This window comes from Penicillium cosmopolitanum (assembly GCF_028827165.1).
Source record: "Penicillium cosmopolitanum strain IBT 29677 chromosome Unknown utg000011l:1.0-3548175.0:1.0-3550911.0, whole genome shotgun sequence".
Classification (NCBI taxonomy): domain Eukaryota; kingdom Fungi; phylum Ascomycota; class Eurotiomycetes; order Eurotiales; family Aspergillaceae; genus Penicillium; species Penicillium cosmopolitanum.
In genome coordinates, this window is record NW_026622681.1 from 729,225 (window position 1) to 749,899 (window position 20,675).

At 48.7% G+C, this 20,675-nt stretch overlaps 10 protein-coding genes across 10 annotated transcripts; 8 read left to right on the top strand and 2 right to left on the bottom strand.

The window, feature by feature from the left end:
* Positions 1 to 1,683: 1,683 nt before the first annotated feature.
* Positions 1,684 to 1,892, top strand: N7509_011744 (uncharacterized protein; the record flags this gene model as incomplete). The annotated part of the gene is given in 2 exon segments (XM_056636381.1): positions 1,684 to 1,813; positions 1,828 to 1,892. The coding sequence occupies 2 exon segments, from the start codon at positions 1,684 to 1,686 to the stop codon at positions 1,890 to 1,892; spliced, it is 195 nt and encodes a 64-aa protein (XP_056482411.1).
* A 1,541-nt stretch (positions 1,893 to 3,433) lies between these two features.
* N7509_011745 (uncharacterized protein) lies at positions 3,434 to 3,830 on the top strand (the record flags this gene model as incomplete). Its single annotated transcript, XM_056636382.1, has 2 exons — positions 3,434 to 3,457; positions 3,630 to 3,830. The coding sequence occupies 2 exons, from the start codon at positions 3,434 to 3,436 to the stop codon at positions 3,828 to 3,830; spliced, it is 225 nt and encodes a 74-aa protein (XP_056482412.1).
* A 979-nt stretch (positions 3,831 to 4,809) lies between these two features.
* On the top strand, positions 4,810 to 8,403 carry N7509_011746 (transcription factor domain-containing protein; the record flags this gene model as incomplete). The annotated part of the gene is made up of 5 exons (XM_056636383.1): positions 4,810 to 5,025; positions 5,057 to 6,027; positions 6,210 to 6,955; positions 7,006 to 7,383; positions 7,886 to 8,403. The coding sequence occupies 5 exons, from the start codon at positions 4,810 to 4,812 to the stop codon at positions 8,401 to 8,403; spliced, it is 2,829 nt and encodes a 942-aa protein (XP_056482413.1).
* Positions 8,404 to 8,641: 238 nt separating this feature from the next.
* N7509_011747 (uncharacterized protein) lies at positions 8,642 to 9,180 on the top strand (the record flags this gene model as incomplete). The annotated part of the gene is made up of 2 exons (XM_056636384.1): positions 8,642 to 8,835; positions 8,862 to 9,180. The coding sequence occupies 2 exons, from the start codon at positions 8,642 to 8,644 to the stop codon at positions 9,178 to 9,180; spliced, it is 513 nt and encodes a 170-aa protein (XP_056482414.1).
* A 206-nt stretch (positions 9,181 to 9,386) lies between these two features.
* N7509_011748 (uncharacterized protein) lies at positions 9,387 to 10,361 on the top strand (the record flags this gene model as incomplete). The annotated part of the gene is made up of 1 exon (XM_056636385.1): positions 9,387 to 10,361. The coding sequence occupies one exon, from the start codon at positions 9,387 to 9,389 to the stop codon at positions 10,359 to 10,361; it is 975 nt and encodes a 324-aa protein (XP_056482415.1).
* Positions 10,362 to 10,456: 95 nt separating this feature from the next.
* N7509_011749 (putative isochorismatase family hydrolase) lies at positions 10,457 to 11,349 on the bottom strand (the record flags this gene model as incomplete). Its single annotated transcript, XM_056636386.1, has 4 exons — positions 10,457 to 10,547; positions 10,605 to 10,824; positions 10,895 to 11,207; positions 11,263 to 11,349. 4 exons carry the CDS (start codon positions 11,347 to 11,349, stop codon positions 10,457 to 10,459), a joined length of 711 nt encoding a protein of 236 aa, XP_056482416.1.
* A 1,638-nt stretch (positions 11,350 to 12,987) lies between these two features.
* Positions 12,988 to 14,278, bottom strand: N7509_011750 (uncharacterized protein; the record flags this gene model as incomplete). The annotated part of the gene is made up of 8 exons (XM_056636387.1): positions 12,988 to 13,039; positions 13,105 to 13,241; positions 13,317 to 13,492; positions 13,558 to 13,626; positions 13,682 to 13,735; positions 13,789 to 13,889; positions 13,947 to 14,036; positions 14,094 to 14,278. The coding sequence occupies 8 exons, from the start codon at positions 14,276 to 14,278 to the stop codon at positions 12,988 to 12,990; spliced, it is 864 nt and encodes a 287-aa protein (XP_056482417.1).
* A 1,915-nt stretch (positions 14,279 to 16,193) lies between these two features.
* N7509_011751 (cytochrome P450) lies at positions 16,194 to 17,808 on the top strand (the record flags this gene model as incomplete). Its single annotated transcript, XM_056636388.1, has 2 exons — positions 16,194 to 16,478; positions 16,579 to 17,808. 2 exons carry the CDS (start codon positions 16,194 to 16,196, stop codon positions 17,806 to 17,808), a joined length of 1,515 nt encoding a protein of 504 aa, XP_056482418.1.
* Positions 17,809 to 19,149: 1,341 nt separating this feature from the next.
* Positions 19,150 to 19,445, top strand: N7509_011752 (uncharacterized protein; the record flags this gene model as incomplete). Its single annotated transcript, XM_056636389.1, has 2 exons — positions 19,150 to 19,180; positions 19,228 to 19,445. The coding sequence occupies 2 exons, from the start codon at positions 19,150 to 19,152 to the stop codon at positions 19,443 to 19,445; spliced, it is 249 nt and encodes an 82-aa protein (XP_056482419.1).
* A 46-nt stretch (positions 19,446 to 19,491) lies between these two features.
* N7509_011753 (uncharacterized protein) lies at positions 19,492 to 20,310 on the top strand (the record flags this gene model as incomplete). Its single annotated transcript, XM_056636390.1, has 3 exons — positions 19,492 to 19,613; positions 19,675 to 19,845; positions 19,899 to 20,310. The coding sequence occupies 3 exons, from the start codon at positions 19,492 to 19,494 to the stop codon at positions 20,308 to 20,310; spliced, it is 705 nt and encodes a 234-aa protein (XP_056482420.1).
* Between the last annotated feature and the right edge of the window lie 365 nt (positions 20,311 to 20,675).

Genomic DNA, 20,675 nt, shown 5'->3' on the forward strand with positions numbered 1-20,675 from the left:
CAAACTCGGTCCCAGTTTTCTGATTGACAGAAAAAAAAAACATGTCTCGTTCCCTCGGTTATCATGGCCCGATATATCGGGAGATATTATACTACTATCGGGCTCTCCCGGGATATTTCTGCTTGCCGCGAGCAGCCGAGTCTGACCGGTCCGGCGCCCCATGTACATGCACAACATGAAGTATTCTGGCTCAGCTAATGTATTGAATGACGCAGTAGATAGAGGCATCCTTGGCCAGCTTGTGGTAGTATCAGTTAACGGGTTAACTGCTCGATAATAGTCTTGCGTCTGTGTATTGCGTCTGTGTTGAAAATTCAGCTGGCGTTGTTGCTCAATATAATGCGCATCATCAGATAGCTCGTCCGACATGGAGCTTCGTCCCAAGCTCTTCGACCAGCTTGGTCGTCTCGACCCATTGATAGTCCGACCATATGTCAATTGATGCCACATGCAGCTTCACGGGGGCTCGTGCGCCAGATGGGGACCACCGATGGAGTGTTTGGTTGGACATTTTGCTACCAAAGAACATTAACTTTGACTTGTCTTAGATCTATGATCACAAGTCAATTTACGGAGTAGTATGACTACGAAATGCAACTCTTCCCCAGTGTAAATGGGGTCTACTAAATCCTAAGAAGTAAACGTTACAGTGGGTCAAAGCAACCACACTCCAGCACAAGCCTTAAACTCTAACCGTCAATCGAGCGGATGCACAAAGCCGTGACGAAAGTAAGGCACAGAGGTCGACAAAATATGAAAGATCTCATGAATCGAGATCAATCGAGTCAATCGACGACAGAATAAACGCACAAATTGGGTGAAACCTCAACGTCATTTACAAGCCAAGCAATGATTTTAACCTGAGACTCCCGCGATTTAGCACACGGCGGGCTCCGGTCTCAGATAAAAAGGGGCGTCAGACCCCCCCTGCAACCAGACAGGGCAAATCGGAAAGCCTCGGTTGGTGAGCGGAACTGTTTCATCTCTCTCGGTTCGTTGATCCGCTGTGGGGCAGGACAAATAGACTCGACGAGAACCAAACACGGGCCTCGACTCTATCATCCTTAAGCGAAATGAGCACCTTAATCCGTACGAGTCCACCGCACTGGGCCGTCCGTAGGCAGTGAAGCGGCGGGGACAAAAGACAGGACACCGTTAGCCATTTTGGAAGATGGGGCATCACCTGAATGAGATATTTTCGCTACGGCCGGTGATCGCCAGTCCGCCGGCCGAGCGTTGCGCTGCCCTAACTTGCTCCATTCTTAAAAGTGGGGGGGCTCTCGTCGACCTGACGCACCTTTGCTGGCCTCACGATCGGAGGGTATCGGACCTATACCGGAAAAGCAACTTGTTGAAACTTGCACTACGTGTATGCACAAAGATTTCGGCTCGAAATGATGGAGCTATAGCCGAGCCAAGCCACCAGGGCTCTTGGCTTGGTGAAGTGCCAGATTCAACCCAGTGACCTGGTCCGCCGAACAGGTAGACCAGGGTCGATCATCCAGTGCCAACTCATCACGGGGTCCTTGCCCTATCAGTTCTCCCGTACAAAAGAAAAGCGGGGAGGGAGATACATATTACGGAGTATGCGTCACTGATTTACCGTCTAGCTCGCGGTCCATGCGTTTGTGAGAATGCATTGAGTGCAGCAGAAACGAAGACAGGAATTGCGAAGAAGAAACAATGAGCAGCGAATATGGTCCAGCCAAAGACGACGGCATAATAGTCCAGCGCATACCCCGTACAGGAGCTCTAAATTCAGATCCAGCTCGCAGCTCGCAGTGGCCGACGGCACGAACCGAGCGCCCGCTATGTAAGCTTATGCAGGCCGCAGCACGCAGGAGCAGGAGCAACAGCAGCAGCCAGCCAGCCCTGTGCATGACTTGGGATAGCTAGCCCTTCGAGAGCCTTGCCGTACTGCCTCCTCGTCCGGTGCGTATAGGTCATCATTCCACTGGTGGAGTTGTTGATGGCGCAATACGATGAGACTACTCCTTATGCAGAACCGGTTTCAATTAGAGGCTGGCTTCTTACCCGGGAGCTCGTCTAGTCGCCTAAGCGAAGGGTGCGGGGGAGGATTGAATGGACGATCTCCAGAAAAGAGATACTATGTACTCGGTACGGAGTACCAACAGACATGCGTGTTGATCATTGGCATCACTAGGTGTGGTCGGAAATGGACCCGCGCGCCAAGGGGGCATCTCAAAACATGCGCCGGAGGATGAAGGGCCTGTGCACCGCGTTTGATGCAATTGGGACAAGGTGTTCAGCGGTTGCAACAGCCGTCGCAGGGCCGTCCCGACTGCAGTGGTGGAGAGGGGCGAAAGTAACAGGATCAGACCGGAGAACTAGCCCAACGAGGAGAGCGGCTGAAGTTGTCTGTGCTCTCGTGCATGGCAAGTGCACGTTTGGGCTGTTCATATCCTGTGATCCGGCAAGGACCCAACCGCTTGGGAACGACTGCAAGAGAAGAGTGGTATTGGATTATTTCTCCGGGGCGGCTCGACGCATTTTACCTGTCCTTATGGTGGAGCTGGATCCGGGGGCTTATCCTCTTTTGCACTGTCAATACTCGTAGTCCCTGAAAGAGGAGTCAATTTGGAGGCTGGTCCACCACAAGCTCATGAGTTTCGTGTGGATATGGAACACAACATGCACGGGCATAGCCTTACGGAGTAGAGAGATGGGTGATCCTCGTATCGGTATCTCCTTTTGCGGAGCCTGTGTACTTCGTGTATGAAGTAGGACCCATTTGAACCAACTTGAAGTGAGGGTCGACCGTTTTAACATCGGACAAAATTCGGAACTAACCAGCGGTCGGACACTTTAACCATTTTGTGTTTGCTTTTCTCCTGCCTTCTCTCGGGGAGGAGAAAGAAGGGGGGGGGGGGGAGGGCTAGGGGGGCATAGCCCCCAATCCACCTCAATACGCAGCCAGCGATAGGCGATGGGCTCGGCAGGCGTCGCCTGCACGAAACAAGCAAAGATTGACTTTGAGAAGACGTGTTGCCATACGGTCCCACCGGGTCAGCAACCGGCGTACCCATGTGGTCCGGTGCACGACTTCCGAGTCGATCATCAGGGCCCAACCGTGCAAAAAACGAAACGGAGGGCGGTGGGCGGTTAAGGTGGAACAAAAAAAGGCAAAATTAAGGCACCGTAAATAAAACCAAAAGAAATGAAGAAGTAAAATAAAAAATAAAAGGGGAAAAAAGAAGGCACGGCACGGCGGGCGCCGAGATCTTCATCCCACATACCGCGGTCAATTTTGGGTTGCGAGAGGAGACGCTCGTGCTGGGGTTGCCTAACCCTGTTTCAATTAAGATTGGTAGATGAACTGTATAGAAGAGGTGTTAGATGTACATAAATCCAAGTAGGAATTGAAAAGATGTAAATTGTACCGAGGAAAGGGTGAGGTAGACTAGCAAATAGTATGATTGGTATCCCTGTCTTGTACGTATGTATTGGTACCAACTGCAGAAGATTGTTCCTCTTTCACCTCTTTTGCCTCCTACAACTCGACGATCTTCTCCTGGACGATCCGGCACTGTCACGACAGGGGATGCGCTCTCGGACCAAGTGGGCCCCCGCTAACTCTGCCGACAAGACCTCCCTCTCCTCTCTAACAGTTTTCCCCCCGGTTGAACACCGTAGTCAATCTCCGGATCGAGACAAGGTTTGCCAAATACCAGGCTTCCCGGTGGTGGGCCTGTGTGGACATCGGGCACTCGACTCCAGGCCCCGTCACTGGCTCATCCAATATCCTCAACGCCGCTCAAGTGCTTCACGTCTCCATCCACCAGCCGATCTCGGGATTCTTGGAGGTCTGATCTCGGCGTTCACAGAAGTTTGGCAATGATTGCGAGTAACAGTCACTACGAGTCGATCCCTCGATGGATCTTGCGAGTTAGAAACAGGCGCAGTCAATGGCCTTTTCGGTGTAGTCCAGTTAGTCCCAGCGCCTCGGGCCAGGCCCGACTTAACCAAGTGTCATTTCGGCTGAAGATTCCTAAGTTCTCTTGCCGCCACCAATCCCTCCGCGATCTGTGGGCGCCGGGACCCTGATGGAGCCCATGAGAACGGTGATCGCAATTGAATCGTTGCCTGTGGCCTTGTCGATCTAGTTCCTTCGCCCGCTCTCTTTCTCTCTTCCGTTTTTCTTCTCTTTTTTTCCCTTTTGTTGCTCCCCTTCCACTTTCATACCCATCAAACTATAGTGTTTTCGACAAACTCTTTGTGGAATACCGCGCCCAAGAGGTCGGGTTCACTCTCTTCACAAGATTCCTGGATCTTCATTCGTGCCCTTGGATGCCCCAACCTCGGCATTTACATCACATCTCCACGATCCGTTTTGACTTGCGTCTGTAGACGTGGCGGCCCTCTTTTTTTCCCATTTGCTTATTTTATTTTATTATTCTATTTCCGTCTTTGATCTCTTGGACTTTACCCTCTCGGATCTCCCGTTGGTTGTCATTTGATTTTGCCTCCCACTCCCACGACCAATCCTATCCCGCCCAACCGTACCATTTTACCCCGACAATGGCTTCATCTACTATTCGTGAATGACCAACGTTCTGTGTTAGTGGTTTATCCCCAGGCGAATCGGCTGTGTCAGGCGATAGCCGCTTGTGGCCCCACTAGTTATCATTTGGGGAGATTGTCGTTTGCTCGCGATCTATTGCTGTTTCTATGGTCTTTGGGCCGCGTTACCCTCCCGTCCAGATTGTTGGTTGAAAACCATCCCCTCCTTTGATTATCCGTGGGCTTTCACGGCTGGATGATTGTCTCCCCCCGAGACCACTCTCCGCCATGCAGCCCTCGCCATTCCGTCCGCCCATGATGGGTAGCTCGAGTAATTCGCTCGAGCTGCCCCCAGTTCAGGCTGTGACGTCGGGCGCATTCCCATCAACACCGGGGATGCTCTCCGCTCCACCCAGTAGACCGGGTAGTGGAATGCAAATGGCTCATCTGCTGCAGCCCATGCCTCAAGGCCCTCCACCGCATCAGCAGTTGACAAGCGTCCCGGTGCCGGGGCCGGGACCCATGTCCGGTCCAGTTCCGGGCCCTTCAACATCCCCGTATTCCCGATTCTACGAGTCGGGGTCGGGGTCCCCCAGCAGAGAGTGGTGGTATGTCCGATGTACCTTCTATGGGGCCACTTCCAGGGGGCCTCTTCCAGACGAGCCCGATCGGGCATCATTCGCAGGCGCAGCAGAAGCGCGCCTATCGTCAACGAAGGAAAGACCCGAGCTGTGATGCATGTCGCGAACGCAAAGTTAAATGCGATGCATCGGACTCGACCAGTTGTACCGAATGTCTGAATCGCAAAGTACGCTGCCAGTTTACTAAAGATACCAACCGCCGCATGTCGACTATCAAACAGGTGCAGGACTTGGAGAAGACAGTGGCGCAGCAGAAGAACCTGTTGGATCGGTACAAGTCGGAGCGCATGCGTCCTGAGCATAGCACGACAGAGGTTGATGAAGCTATCGTGCAGCCGGTCATCAGTCTTCCAGAGATCGATTATAAACCAGCACGTAGGCCGAGACAACCCATCTCCCGAGATCTATCTGGAGTACGATCGAATCTTCGAAAGCATGGACAAGGCATTTTGAAGGAGCCCACGCCATACCAGCAACAGAGATCCCAGTCAGTTGTTGGCAATGATGCCCCGAGCCTACCGCCCAAAGATCTCGCAGACCACCTCTTAGCCCAGTACTTCAACTGCATTCATTCAATATTACCTGTCTTGCACTGGCCCTCCTTCACGGCAGATTATGAGAAGGTCTATCGCGCGGGTACGTTAGTCGGGATCTCTAGCGAATGGGCTGCCGTATTATTCGGTGTTTTTGCGTGCGGTGCTATCCATACCGTTGAATCGGAGCGCGAAAAGGAAGGGAAGGAATACGTGCGAATTTCGTGCGGTATAATCGACGTCTGGCAGGACAGCTTCAACCTCGACCGAGCGCGGGCCGCTTTGTTGGCCAGCATCTTTCTTACGAGATCAACTCCAAATCGGCGAGTTGGGTATGGATAGGCTCTGCGGTGCGCGTGGCCCAAGAAATTGGACTGCATATTGAATCTGGCCCTTGGACTGCTGTTGAAAGCGAAATGCGGAAACGGCTATGGTGGGGATTATATACCTGGGATAGGTAGGTTTCATGGGACCTCCGTCTATACCTTTCGTTCACAGAATACTCACCTATTAGATTACTTGCTCTCGAAATGGGCAAGCCCGTTTTGATCAATGACCAGGACTGTGATATCGATCTTCCTTGTCCTGTGGACGATCGATACATCACAGAATCGGCTGCGATCCCTGATGGCCATCAGACAATACCACTGCTCGCCACAATACACGTTGTTCGATCTCTCGGCCAACTTACGAGGACTTTACGCTGGTCAACTCTTAGCTCGGCGACTCTTGAGACATTCGAGCGACACTTTAGCACATGCCTCGCCACCTTCCCTCCCTACCTCCAGCCGAACAACGACCAAGACCTCGACCCTCGATCTCTAGCGCCTGCCATCTACCTCCAAAACGCACGCCTCCTGCTCTACCGTCATAATATCTCACCTTACTGCCAACCATCCGTCCGTGAATTAGCAATGGATCGCTGCGTTTCGATCGGCATTGACACTGCAAACATAATTTCTCGTTGCATGCGATCACATGCTGGCGCAGACTGGCGAACCCTATTCGCTTCTGCCGCAGGAACTCTTCTCTGTACTCACATCTGGCGATGCTCTCTTTTCCTTCTTTTCCAGCAGGAATTCGGACCCGCACTTGCTTGTGTGCAGGCTATGGCTGCTGTTGGGGACGACCGCGCAATCAATGCTTCATGTGGACGCTATCTAGCATTTTTCCTCCAGCTTCTGCTTGACCGCCTCCAACGGGGCGACACTCTCGAGGAAGATGAAGAGATGATCGCCTATGTTTCGGGTGACATGCAAGGTACTAGTGATGGGAGCTGGGTCTGGCAGGGCAGCGAGACTGGCTCACAGCTCGAAGCTATGTCTTCAAAGCCAAACGCCCATTCTCCCCGGGGCCTGAAAAGGAATGGCCGGGCTGGGAATGGATAGAACAAACAGTTCAGTATTTGTCGACTGGAAAGCAACGGCAATTGCAGATCCAGCGTGAGCACCAGCAACTAGTTGAACAGCAGCGACAACAAGAGCAGCTGCACCAATCACAACAGCTGCAGCCGGAAATCCAGATCCGACCCAGTCATCTACAACAGCATCTGCCGCAGCAGATGGAAACTGACAGTCGGGATGTCAATATGGAACCCAGACAGGATGTCTCGATGCTTCAGCCCGAATCTTCAGCCTCAAGTGAGGACAGACGGCCCAGCTCGACGCAATCTCGCATGACTATTGCCAGTATTATCTAGAGAGCATAATTTCTACTTGGTTGCAATCGGATATGGACTCTATTGCGCCACTAGCTCCTTTCATCTCTCGCAAAGTGATGGGAGATAGAGAGACAAAAACTCATGTGATACTTCGCTTCTTCCAAATTCCTTGATGCATCAACGAGCCGCGTCATCGGCGCTTGTTGTTCCATTCTAGGAAAATCCAGGTGTCTAGACATCATGATACACACACAGCCACACGCCTACCCAATCTCAAGGATACCCGCCGCAAAGGCATCTTCATTCCACCCATGAAAGCATTGCCTTTCAAACTTCAACGTCAATATTTATTATGTATAAATGGATATATTACATTGCAATCTGAAATCCCTAACAATACTACTTGTACTCACTGAGGATCGACCCTATAACCTACTTGAAGTCGCAAAATACCAACTTCCAACTTGAATGGAGACACCATCGCAACCAGTTATAATACAGGTTTTAACTTTCGATCTTCAACAGTGCAGATAATGTTACTATTGTTACATGGACTATTGCCCAGGGTGTGAAGCGCGGCAGTGTCCGTCTAGGCGGCAGTCACATGCCCTTGCCGCAATTACCAACATTGGAAAATCACCTCACGTCACATCGCAACTTCAACAACTCCCGAGCACGAAAGGAATATCGAGCTATGGCATCGAACACCACCAAACGCCTTCAAGATGCCGAGAAGGCAGCCTTCACCCAAATCAACACAGTGAGGCTCAATTTTTTGAATGCGAGGGTCAAGGCATGCCCCGCTCGCAGGGATATGAAGGAAATGCTAGAACACAAAGACAAAACATTTCTTGCGCTATGGGAAGCCCTCCGTGATATCTCGGTGAATTTATCCACGCAAACCGCAGCTTCGACAGACGTCAACAGCGAGGCTGATGAAAGAGCTGAATTCAAGATTCCAAACAATGCCACACTCATACGACCACTCAGCAAAGCTGTGACACAAGCGGTTATGAACGAATCCGATGCTTGCGAATTTGACTCTTGAGTTACCTCTCATAATACGCGGTCTCAACAAATTGGTGGCAACAAGCGAGGTCATTTCGCACTTTGGGTCAACCGCAGTGCTGGGTCTCACTTTAGAGATCGTGATGAAGGTTGGCAATGATATTGACATAAATCACCTCCATACTCTCGACTATATCAAGCACCATGCGCCGCGGGTCCCGATACCAGATATGCATGGGATTCTCCAGAAGCCAAACAGCAAACGCATTTCTTTCATCATGTCAAGAGCCCCTGGCGAGCCGCTAGAGTCAAAGTGGAAATTCATGGGCGAGGACGAGAAAGCTTCGATCAGAGAACAATCAGACACAATGATCGGCGAAATTCAGTTCTTGCCCGCTCCAGTATCCGACGAGACTGGGGCTGTACTCGGCGGGGGTAACCCTCGCGCCGATGCAAAGATACGCGACGCGAAGTGCGTGTTGCTTAGAAGTGCATCAGCAACGAACACGAGTTTAACGAATTTCTCACTTCTAACGACCGCCGGACCTGGGAAAGTAACATTGAAATGATAAGCTCATACCTGGAGGACAACCACCAAATATTTTTGACTCAACCAACTGTTCAAATGACCATCACGGCGATTCTTGATTGGGAAATTTGTGGCTGGTACCCAGCGTACTGGGAATATGTGAAGGCCCTGCATACTATTACCCCGGGGTGCGATGTGGATGACTGGTGGGCCTATTTGCCCAAAGGAATAGGTGTTTGGCCCAAAGAACATGCCGTTGACAGAATGCTCAGTGAATGGCATGGCTGAGTTCCGAAATCGAGTGGTCAACTCCTCTACGGCCTCAGGCACCAGTGTGATGAGTCATCCAGTCCCACCATTTAGTCGTTCTAGATAGCTTCAGGTAGCCTTATCCTATCACCACCTTTGTCTCATCTCTCACTCCATTTTTTCTCGTCCCATCGCGTTCAAAACTAGCCAAGGTTCCCCAGATCAAGATAACACAGACAGCTATCATGAACTTTCCTCCACCCCACATCCAACCTTCTCAAACGTTGCACTCGCATACAGTGATATTGCTTCATGGCCGGGGCAGTGATGGTGAAGAGTTTGCCGAGGAATTTTTCTCCTCAGTTACTTCGAATGGAAAGAGCTTGGCGTCTTGTCTACCTTCCTATCGTTGGGTTTTTCCAACCTCACGCGATCGATGGACTACCAGGTTTGAAGAAGAAATGTGCTCCTGGTTCGATGCTTACTCGTTGGATGATATCCAGGAGAGACAGGAGCTTCAGAAAGACGGCCTAAGAGAGTCGGTCTTACACATTATTGATATCATCGAAAGGGAGGCTAAGCTGCTTGATGGGCGGTTTTCCAACATCTATCTCGGAGGTATCAGTCAGGGAATGGCAACCTCTCTGTGGGCGTTTTTTGCCGCAATCGGACTAGGAAAGATTCAGGGGCCACTGGGTGGCTTGCTAGGATTTTGTGGCTGGTTACCATTTGCCCAGCAACTCGAGACTTTGCTATCAGAACCCGCCGTCAATGCCTCCCAGATTTACCCGATTCAGCACGAAATTTCATCGTTCTTCTTTTCCGAAATTGCTGGCGATGGGACCTTGCAAATTACCCAGGCACCGAACAGTTCCATCTTATCTACTCCCGTCTTCTTAAGCCACGGAACAGATGATGTGTGGGTATCTGTGGAACTCGGCCGACAAGCGTCTCAAATTCTACACAAAATCATGGCACACGTCGAGTGGCATGAGTTCACTGGGCGGAGGTTGACGGTCATTGGGTTAAGGAGCCTGAAGGGTTTGATCAGATCCTCCTGTTCCTTGGGGCCCGAGTCGCCCAGATTCGATAAGAGGCTACCGGGGGACGCGGCTACAGTCAAAGACAAGACTCACAGAACATTTTATTCGGTACTCTTTCAATATGCTAATAGTGTGGCCTTGCAAACGACATACCTGGACAAAAAGTATTCTCTCTAAACATCATCCATTTTCTTGACAACTATGATGACCTTAGTGCTCCCCGACAGAAAGTCGTGCTCCCCTTCCTCCTCCAACTCAGTAACATCAGCGCTTTAGATGAGATCCAACTCAACAGCAGCCAGAGTTCCGTTCTGCAGAGCGCCAGCGTGGTGACGAGCAACAAGACCGTAGGCGAATTGGTACCTTCACAGTGAATTAGCAAATGTATAGAGTGGCAAAGTATCTAGGAGGTAAACCTACTTGTCAAGGTAAGGCAGAAGCTCAGTCAGGCCAGGGGTCTTTCTCCAATCCCGCATCAAGTCACAAACAATGCCAAAGAGTCCCATAAGAGTAACACCGGCGCGTTCCATGCGGCGGTTCGCATCCTCGGCAAGACGGGTGTCAAAGGTACCGCTAGCGTCGGTGTTGGCGTAAACTTCATACCCCTCATCAATTAGGGAAAGGGCCAGGAATGCAGTACCTGGTTGATTGGTAAGTATCTTGAAAATAACAAGAGGAGTGTGTGAGTATCATAGCAGGCGTAAACTTACAAACTTCAGTCACAATTCCACCAATAATCAACTGCTTCTTGCCGGTAGCCTTGACAGCAGCCCGGAACTCGGCATTGTCCCAAGCATTGACCTCACCCTGGCGACGGACGAAAGTAGCATTGGGGTGCATCTCCATGATTTCCTTGATCATGAGGCCGTTAGGACCCGCGTCAGAGGAGGTAGTCAAGACGGTTGGCAAGTTGAAGACATTTCCGAGAGCGGCATGGCCCAGCATGTTGTTGCGGAAGTCGTTGGTGCTGAAGTCACGGACGACTTGGGAAAGACCAACTTGGTGATCAATCACCAACAGAGCCTAATGTATACTTGTTAAGTTTGAAAGTCTCACGGAGGGCATACGGAAAACGCACAGCATTGTCCTTGTCAAGCCTGTTCCATGCCTGAACCGGGGCAGTGATGGCCAACAGGAAGGCAGGGATTGCACTGGAAAAACGCATCTTGAGAGAGTTGTTGGAGAGAGTTGTCGGAAAGATTAGAAGGAAGATTGTTTGATACTCTGGTTTTGATTCTGGACTTTTCTTCCGGGATGGATGGCCTTTTTATACTTGCCTCCGAGCTTGTCAGTCTATACAGACCCTGATGATACAAACTAGATATGGATCAATAATATTGACCAAGCCCTTGGTAACAACCGACCTGCTTAGTGCTGATTTCCGGTGTTCATTCTTGCATCTAGTTCATGCTCTCGTAGTCTATGGCGGCATTGGCCTGCAGATACAGCAGCGGGGCAATAGCACGTGTTTCGAATTGAGAACTATTGGAATATCTCGGCCAAGCACTTTTGAATCTCCAATGGCATCCATTTTCCTAATCCGTCTCCTTCATGTAAACCCATAGATCAAATAAGATTTCGGGTTGAAACCTAATTGGATATACTAGTATTTCGTCTCAACACCTCAAACACCCAAAGAATAGTTGATGGGACTTTTTTTCTCCTGGGATTTTCCATGATTGGCTTGGAATGCTGACTATCTCATGACTTAGAATAGAATTACAGGTCAAGGTTTGCAAGGTGAAGTGGCCAAAATTAACACACGCACTGCAGTTCCTATGCGCCACCAAGCAAGCCAAAATAGATACGAAATGCGAAATATCTCGATGGGACAAATTGGCGGGTTTCCTGGTCGGTCTAGCATCCCTAACCGAAGCTGTCTACTACAGCACTTCATTTTAGCTTAATTAGTGACTGACAAACTATAAGCTAAGGATACCGTCAGCATGCACGTCAACCCGAACGTTGAGCCAACGGCGGTGACTGAACGGTACTTGGCCGAGATCAGGAGGATTATCCAGCAATAAGAACTCTCAATTTTACGCCATGTGCCCCACTTGTGCCTTAATTAGCATCAAATCCAGGTTGGGTGTTACACTATGCCCTTTTGTAGATGCGGTCTTTGCGCCAGGTCACCGCTGGACGCCTTCGTCTCGGCAGGGATCTCTGCGAATATCAAATATCTCATCGGCTAGATCGCAGAAAGCCTCATCCAGGCCAATAGAAGAGCAGAGAAAGGCGGAGGTTAGGGACCTTTGCCCCACAGACCCTGCTTACTCCTGATTACCATGTAATCTATCAGCGGCTTGGCGTTGGAGTTGAGGTCTTGGCAGGTCTTCACTTCAAGTTCTCAAATGACAAGTTCCTAGAGTACATTCTAGCACAGCTTGAAGACACAAGTCAGGTAAAAAAGACGAAAATTGGATTATGTAGTATCTGTGGTAATAGGTTGATTGATCTCTTGGAGACAGATGAGCTCACAGCCAAATTTAACAGTAGGAAATTACATTATATGTAACGAACGAATAGCTAATCATTCCAACATTTGATAAAGACCAATCACTTTTTCCCGAAATGAAAGGTAATAAAATGATTATTGAAAATTGCATACTCGTACCTAGGTACTAGTACCCTGAGTGTAACGAAAATTGCTTGTCGGTTATTTCCGACAAAAAGCAGGAGACATATTTCCTTACAACCAGGTCGAACGAAACCAAGCGCGTATTATACGCCGGAACAGAATTCTCCTCGGGTTGGTGTATTATCACTGGGGGGGAGCTCCGGGGAAGTTCTTCAAACTCAATTATCCCTTGAAATTGGCGTCAGAGCCAGACTCGAGATCCTGTGAGCAGTTTCTGAAAGGATGTCAGAATGAGAATCTATGGTTCGATTGTTGATCCAAGAGGGCGATGACACTTACCCAGCGTTTACACGGTTCCAAACCCCACTCAAATCGCCGACGGGCAGGGATAGAGGAAATCCAACAGAGTCAAGGAGTTGTGCCGTCAATAGATAGAACCCAAGCATACTGGCTAGGAACAGAGCAGCACCGCTTCCCTGTTGATGTTAACCTTAGTTATCATTTCGACCAAATAAATTGATACCCAAAGAACAATAATAGCAAGAACTTACCACCGTCAATCTATTACCAAGCACCTCGTTCTCTTTACCAAGCTGCCAATAAGCTGCAGCGAGAAGAGCGAAGACCAAAATGAGGGATGCGAAAATGACAACGTAGATAATATTTGTGCGCGTTGCACAAATCGTATAAATTAACATCAATAATCCCATGAAGACAAAGAAGTATGCTAGAAATCAACTGTTAGAAAGACAGTTATATATAGAATTAGTTCAAGTAGTGGTAGTAACAAACCAAATGTATTGACAAATCCAGGACTGTGAAGCCCCGCTAGAGTGTTGGTTCCTTCCGGCGAGTAGGGGGCTTTTGGGGAATACGGTCAGAATTTGAAGAGTCAAGGCATATTATTAGGACATACCTGCGGAGTTGAATGCAGGTGTTAGAGTTGCGCCAAGAGCCAAACAAAATGCCCCTAATGCATGTCAGTATACAAAGTAACAAGCTCGCCTTGATGATCGAGCCTACCCAAATGTCCGAATACGACGGAAGAAAAGGTATTCCCAAGAATAAATTCGAGAATGCTTGATAGCACAAGGAGCAAACCTCCCATCAAAATCAAAACTCCGCTACATGGCATAAAATTAGGTTCTGATTAATGTATCCAATGGGCATGGCTGCCTTACGTGAACGCAGCGCCACCACCACCGGCGCCCCTCCATGCCATCAAACAACAGGCAAGTGGGCTAGCTGTGAGCACAAAAGCGCCAAGCCCCCTAGTTTTGCATGTTAGCCTGTGCTATCCCGCGGTTTAATATCTCAATATCACGTACAGTGGAGTTGGGTTTCCCAAGCTCTTGGTCAATGCAGTCTGACGATGCATCATGGGATTCAGATAGAGTCTCTCAAACTGCTCTGCGGAGAGAGTTATGGAGGTAGGGATCTGAGTCAAACGAGGCATGTTTCCAATCTCATTGTGAGAGAACTTCGAATCTCCTCGGGTAATGTCGCCGTCCATGTTGTTGTATCTTGGCCTTCTATTTAGAAGGCAAAAGGGGCTTGAGGTTGAAAGAAAGGTGTTTTTAAACACTAGAATTTGAAAAAAGCGATCGCTTGAGCTTCTTCTGGTACGACCTACGTCTACCTTTATAATTATCCTACAGTGAACGTGTCATTGTCTCAACTAGCTATTACCAAAAATTTGTCGGAAGATAGCTCGGCATATCCATGATGCAGATCCCCAGGTTTTTGGTTTCTTCAGAAAGTTAGATTTGCGGTATGGAGATTCCGCTGGCCTTAATTTAATTCATTGGGCGGGCGTAAGGCTTAAATCTAAATCGGAAGATAGGTCGGCAGATTTACGCAGATCTATGGTCCGGATTCCCACATTCTGGGGTAACCTGGGGCAATTAAGGTTTATCTCCATTAAACCTTGTTCAATCAGCCTCCGCCCTGTATTCCGCTGTGCGGTTCTGCCCTTCCGATACCCCGAGAAGGGATCGGAAGCTACCCGATTTGTGACTTCCGGCCCAGCTATTCGCTACCCGATCATCCCCATGTCTACTTATCCCGTATTCGGCGACATAGAATCCGGGTCCGGGGTTTGCGGGGCTCACCTTAAAACTAAGTTCTAGGTTAGTTGACGGCGCAACGGAGGAACATCGTCATCATTGGGGCTTTCGGAAGTCCAGTCGGCAGTTTTCCAAGCAGATCCCCCATGTGTCTTGAGATATGACAACACCGATGGCCGGTTGATCTCTTTCTTGTTTCGGCTCTGTGCCAGAATCCAGCTTCACCCAAATATCTCTAATGTCCTCGAAAGACCGCCCTTGTAGTTTTGAAAGCGACACTTTACACCACAATTGATCCGCAACCATATTTCGTGGACGGTCCTGTGATTTTCTAGCAATCTGGGACCGTGTTACAAGATTCTTAATACTTTTTCAGGGTTTTGAGTATAAAATTCGCCGTAGCTTTCGGAGCCGGGACTCGGAACTCGACATGAAGGTTACCGTTCACGTGAGATGGGGACCTTTATCAACCTTCGGGTTGGAACCTTGGAAGTCATCTAATACTACTACCCACTGGCAGGAGTAAGATTTGGGATATATCATGGGTACTACCTATTAGGCCTGGCGCAGGCTAAACCTTGGAAATTGATATATCACTGGCACTTGACGACCTTGAGAGTATTGAAAAAGTGGAATTCTTACGAACCTATGCTAGTCAGATATACCAAGAATGATTAATAAATGCATCATGGTGTAAGATATTCCTTTTACTAGTACTAGTACTAGTGAGGTGTTCTGAGAGGCTCGGATCGCTTGGATGCTTGGCTGGCACGTGGATTAGTTATTGAGAATTTCTTATAGGTGCTCTGGACTGCCAGTTCTGAGAGGAGTGAATTCATTGGCTTATCTTGGGCGATCATTTTCTATTTAGTCTTGGTGTTTAGTCATTAATTCATAATTTACGTACTTTTGCGATGCTGACGGCGTAGTGGGGACGTGACTTGGAAATGGCTGAAGTGTGGATTATCCTCTGTGTAGTTAACTATACGATTCCGAGATTTATATCGGGGGTGCCTATTATATAAAGACAATTCAGTCGTGTTTTTCCTTTCTTAATGTATATGCGGTTCTGTTGTCTCACGTGTTTTCAACCTCTCCGCCGTCGCCAGGACCTAGTCGCGGAGTATGTGCTCAAATGCTCAGGTTGACTTCCCCTCTCCAACGGCGACAAGCGGGAACTCGTATGCCACTAAAACCCATGTCATTGCTCAGTCTACCGACGCCCCTCAATATGACCCCGCACTGTCTGCTCTAGTTTTGCAGTCACAGGCAGGACATTATTGACAGAAAACTTCCACACCTCAACCATTTTAACCTAATAAAATCTCAGACCATTTTACTTTGTTCCGCGAGAGACTCAGAATGGACTATTTGAAATTATCCAGCTTGCTCATTCTAGCTTCTATAGCTATTCGTTTACTCTCCAATCGCTACAAACACGGACTTCGCGACATCCCAGGCCCCTTCGTCGCAAAATATTGCCGATTATGGAAACTTCATAGCGTGTGGAAAGGCAATCACCAAGATGTCGCTATTGATCTTCACCGAAGGCATGGCCCTTTGGTCCGTATTGGTCCAAAGCACATATCCGTCGGAGATCCAGAGGCGATCCCGGTCATCTATGGATTAAATAACGGATTTACCAAGGTATGAAGTCAGAAAAAATCCATTTGAGAAAGGTCGACTTTATTTCTCATGTCAACTGGGACGAAGTCAATTGTGGACAAAATCATACTAAGCGGAACAGACTGCGTTCTACCCTATCCAAAGCATTTCGTGGAAGAAGAAATTCCAAATGAATTTGTTTTCCACTCGAGATGAAACGCACCACCGAGAGCAAAAGCGAAATGTTGCCAATGCGTATAGCATGACCTCGCTTCTGGAACTTGAACCGGCAGTGGACTCGTGCTCTGAACTATTAATTTCACAGTTACGTCAATTTGTTGATCGAAAGACACCCGTTGACCTGGGAGCCTGGCTTCAATACTATGCATTTGATGTAGTTGGTGAATTTGTCTTTGCAAAGAAATTAGGCTTTCTCCAAGAAGGAAAAGATATTGACGGCATGATGGAGGCAATTCAAGGGATGCTGGTCTATGCTAGTCTATGTGGCCAAATTCCCGAGATGCACCCCCTACTCCTTGGAAACCCACTTTTCCCGATATTGATGCCTAGCATGGAAACTTGGAACCAGGTTCTTATGTTTACTTTGAAAGCCATGAACTCACGGTCCTCTATACGACGTGATGGTGAGCTAGATAATGACGAAAAGAACGGTGGAAAAGACATGATGTCAAAGTGGATGGCAGCTCATAATGCGGATCCTGAAAAGTTTTCTACAAGAGATGTCATTGTACACCTCTCGGGCAATGTGTTTGCAGGTTCGGATACTACCGCCATCGCACTCAGAGCAGTCATTCATTGCCTCTTGTGCAACCCACAAGCCATGACAAAGCTTCGAGCCGAGCTCGACGACGCGGATAATGAAGGCAAGCTTGGGAATCCAGTTTCGTACCGACAGTCTATGACACATTTGCCTTACCTTACTGCGGTTCTGAAAGAAGCCATGCGTCTCCATCCTTCTGTGGGACTGATCTTGGAGCGAGAAGTTCCGAAGGAAGGTGCCTTCATTTGTGGAAAACAAATTCCAGGGGGGAGCATTGTTGGCATCAACGCATGGGTTTTGCATCGAAATGCGGAAGTTTACCCTGAGCCTGACTCATTTATTCCCGAACGCTGGCTATCGAGTTCACCAGAGAAACTGAAGGAGATGGAGCAGAGCTTTTTTAACTTTGGATATGGTCCGAGAACTTGCCTTGGGAAAAATGTGTCCTTGATGGAGATGCACAAGATTATTCCGCAACTACTGCGCGAATTTGAGATTCGCCTGCACGATCCATTGAAAGCTTGGAAAACGAAGAATGTCTGGTTTGTCCAGCAGGAAGGGCTGATATGTGACCTGGTGAAAAGAAGATGAAAGCACGATAGTTATCTGTCAAACTTCATTCATGTTCAACCGTGGTCAAGGAGGGTCTTTAATTTCAACGATGTCAATCGATCCTTGTTTCGTTTATGCCGTTTTCTGACAATACTACTGGTCCGCGGATAGTAGTACGTGTCAATGATTTGCAATGAGCAAATCATGACATACACATCTCGTATATGTAGAGCCTCTTCGTCTACCCCCAGTGCAGATTTTAATCTTAGCTTCAATCGATGAAGAAAAAAATGCCTCAATTTCTCGTATGTTACCCTATTCAGAAACCAATGATGCGGAAATGACTGTGGATATAGGTAAAGTTCAGACCGTTTGTTAATGAGAGCGAGCGACAGGAGTATGCACTTCATCTTTCGAAGTTTCTTGCCAGTGGTCTGTCATTCTAATCGATCACAAACCCTCAGTTTCACATCCGAACTTGCGCAAAATGGAGGTCAACTGATTAGGACTCGTCGACTTCGAAATGGATCAATGTTTGTTTCTCCCAGAGTATCAGTGTCGAGAGAAATTCCCGGCTGATACTTCAAGTTGCAGATACGAAGTGCCTGACGGCAATCTTGACATACACAATTTTAGAACCAAAAAATTCGTTGATGTATCGAGAAAAAAGAAGCACGAATGATATTCCTCCTTGAATTCGCAAATACATACTCATTGCCACAATACGCGATCCAGGGGGGCGAGATGATATCATTATGAGCGGGTTGGAATAGGAGGATACCATTATGATTTTTGGTCCACAATAAATTCAAGCTATTGATTTATGAACACTGAAGCCTTCAATGGCACATCATATCGAGGCTACTGCTATTAGTAGCACCTTCATTGATAAAAGAAAATCACGTTGATCCTCGTAAACCAAAAATCTGACGGTCGCCGGCTTGTAAATGTCAGGCGTGCAACTCAGATATCTTCGACCGACCCTGATAAATCTGTCGGCAGCGCCGGAGCCAATCACAGTTAGGGCACCGAAATAAGGTACAAGGCCTCAGCCCCAGGTGCTTGCCTATGCAGGAGAACTTAATGGTTGTCAGAAAGAGAGAGTCACGGCAAGATCTGGTTTAAGACCTAAAACCGCCGGGAAACATGGACACTCCACCCCTGTAGGTCTGCTTTGCTAAAGGCTTATGCAATCTCTCATGGTGATGGGAATGCATTATCAAGGGGTTGGAGGGACGGAAAATGAAATGATTTGCCTATGGAAAAAAGGATTCTACGTCAACCCGCGACGGGGCAGCGAGGCGTTTCTTTTTTGACAGTCTAGACCCTTTTTAGTCCCTTCAGCCGCACGTCAAGGCAGAGTCCCCGCATAACCAAGTCATGGACGGCAATTCCATTGGTGGAGCATGGGGTAAGCTGCATACATGGTTGTGATCGCCAATCGACCTGGTGGCTCAGCGTCAAAAATCTGCACCTCGTGCCCGATTCTGCTCGACAGGAAGTCGTGGAAGGAGGCGGATGCTTACCCCCCCCCTCTCTCTCTCTCTTATCCTGTCCTGCCTCCTTTGGCGAACTTGACTTTCCATTCACTTCGTGTTGAAGACACACCTCTCGATACGACCACCACGCCGATGGCCGATGACCACTTGCTTCTGGGCATCAACCTCCCTGTCTAATTACCCTAGCAATTCAACGTGAGGTACCTTAATATGCCACTCAAAAATGCAGGCCACTCCATTTGATGGTCCAAGGATCACACCTAGGAATTCTTCTCCACATGCGAAATACGTTTCGAAGCCCTGGCGGCTGATGACAGCTGCTTCGGCTATTTTACTGCTCCTCGGGTGAGTGATTTGGCAGCTATGAACCTCCAAAGCCTTTTTCTAACCCTGTGTGGGTTGTTAGTTATCTGATTCTCCCCGTGGTCTTCAGCGATGCGGACGATACGATACGAATTGATCAAACCGCATCGACCGTTTTCGCCTTGTTCTTCATCGGGATAGGCTATACTGGCTCCATAGCCATCGCCTTTTTTCAGCGCCGGAAGAAGATATTTCTGTTGCGTTCTGTCTTCGTGTCAGTTTGGTTCTTTTGTCCATCGTGCCGCGCAGTTATTCTGATATCACCAGGCCCTACTTGACGATCAACCTTTTGTCCCTATTCAATGTTATTTTCAACATCCTTGGTCGTGGCCTTGTACCGCTCAGCGCACTCCGAGTTGTTGGAATTGGACTTCCTAGTACATTCTCTGTGATATACGGACTCTCGGCATTCTTGATGTATCGCGAATACAGTCCTCACGACGAACAGGGGGAAGACGACACCCCTTTACTAGTACGTGTCAATCCAGAAGATCTGACCCGGACACAGTTGCGACGGCTGTTAGAAGAGAGAAACTCTGGTGCCCCATCCCCCGATATTGTTCATAGCACCTATCGATTAGATTTACCCGGTATGGAGCCTCCGCAGAAGACTTGGGATCGGCAATCTAGCCCGCCAACGTCCAGAACATGGAGTAGCACGGGTCGGACGATGGCTTGAGTGATGGCTAGTAAACCGAAAAAAGAAGTACTTCTAATGATTAGCGATAAATTATAGGATAGAGAGGTGGTACATGTGATTTAATGGAGTGAAGTATAAAAAGAATCGCCCAAAGCGGCAGGCCTGTTTGGACCTCGGCTCATCCCGCGCTTACAAAAGTTGGAGGCCGCCGCCGTCCGACCTCCACTCCCTCCATCATCCCCCTTTGCTTTGCTTTGCTTTGCCTTGTTTTGCTTTGCTCCCCCTTATTCACATTATATGAAAGAGCAACATGGTGAACCGCGTGACACTACTAGATCCTCCGGCCCAGGATCATTCCAAGGCCACCATTGAGAATGTGCTGGATCTGACGCCAGTCGTGGACC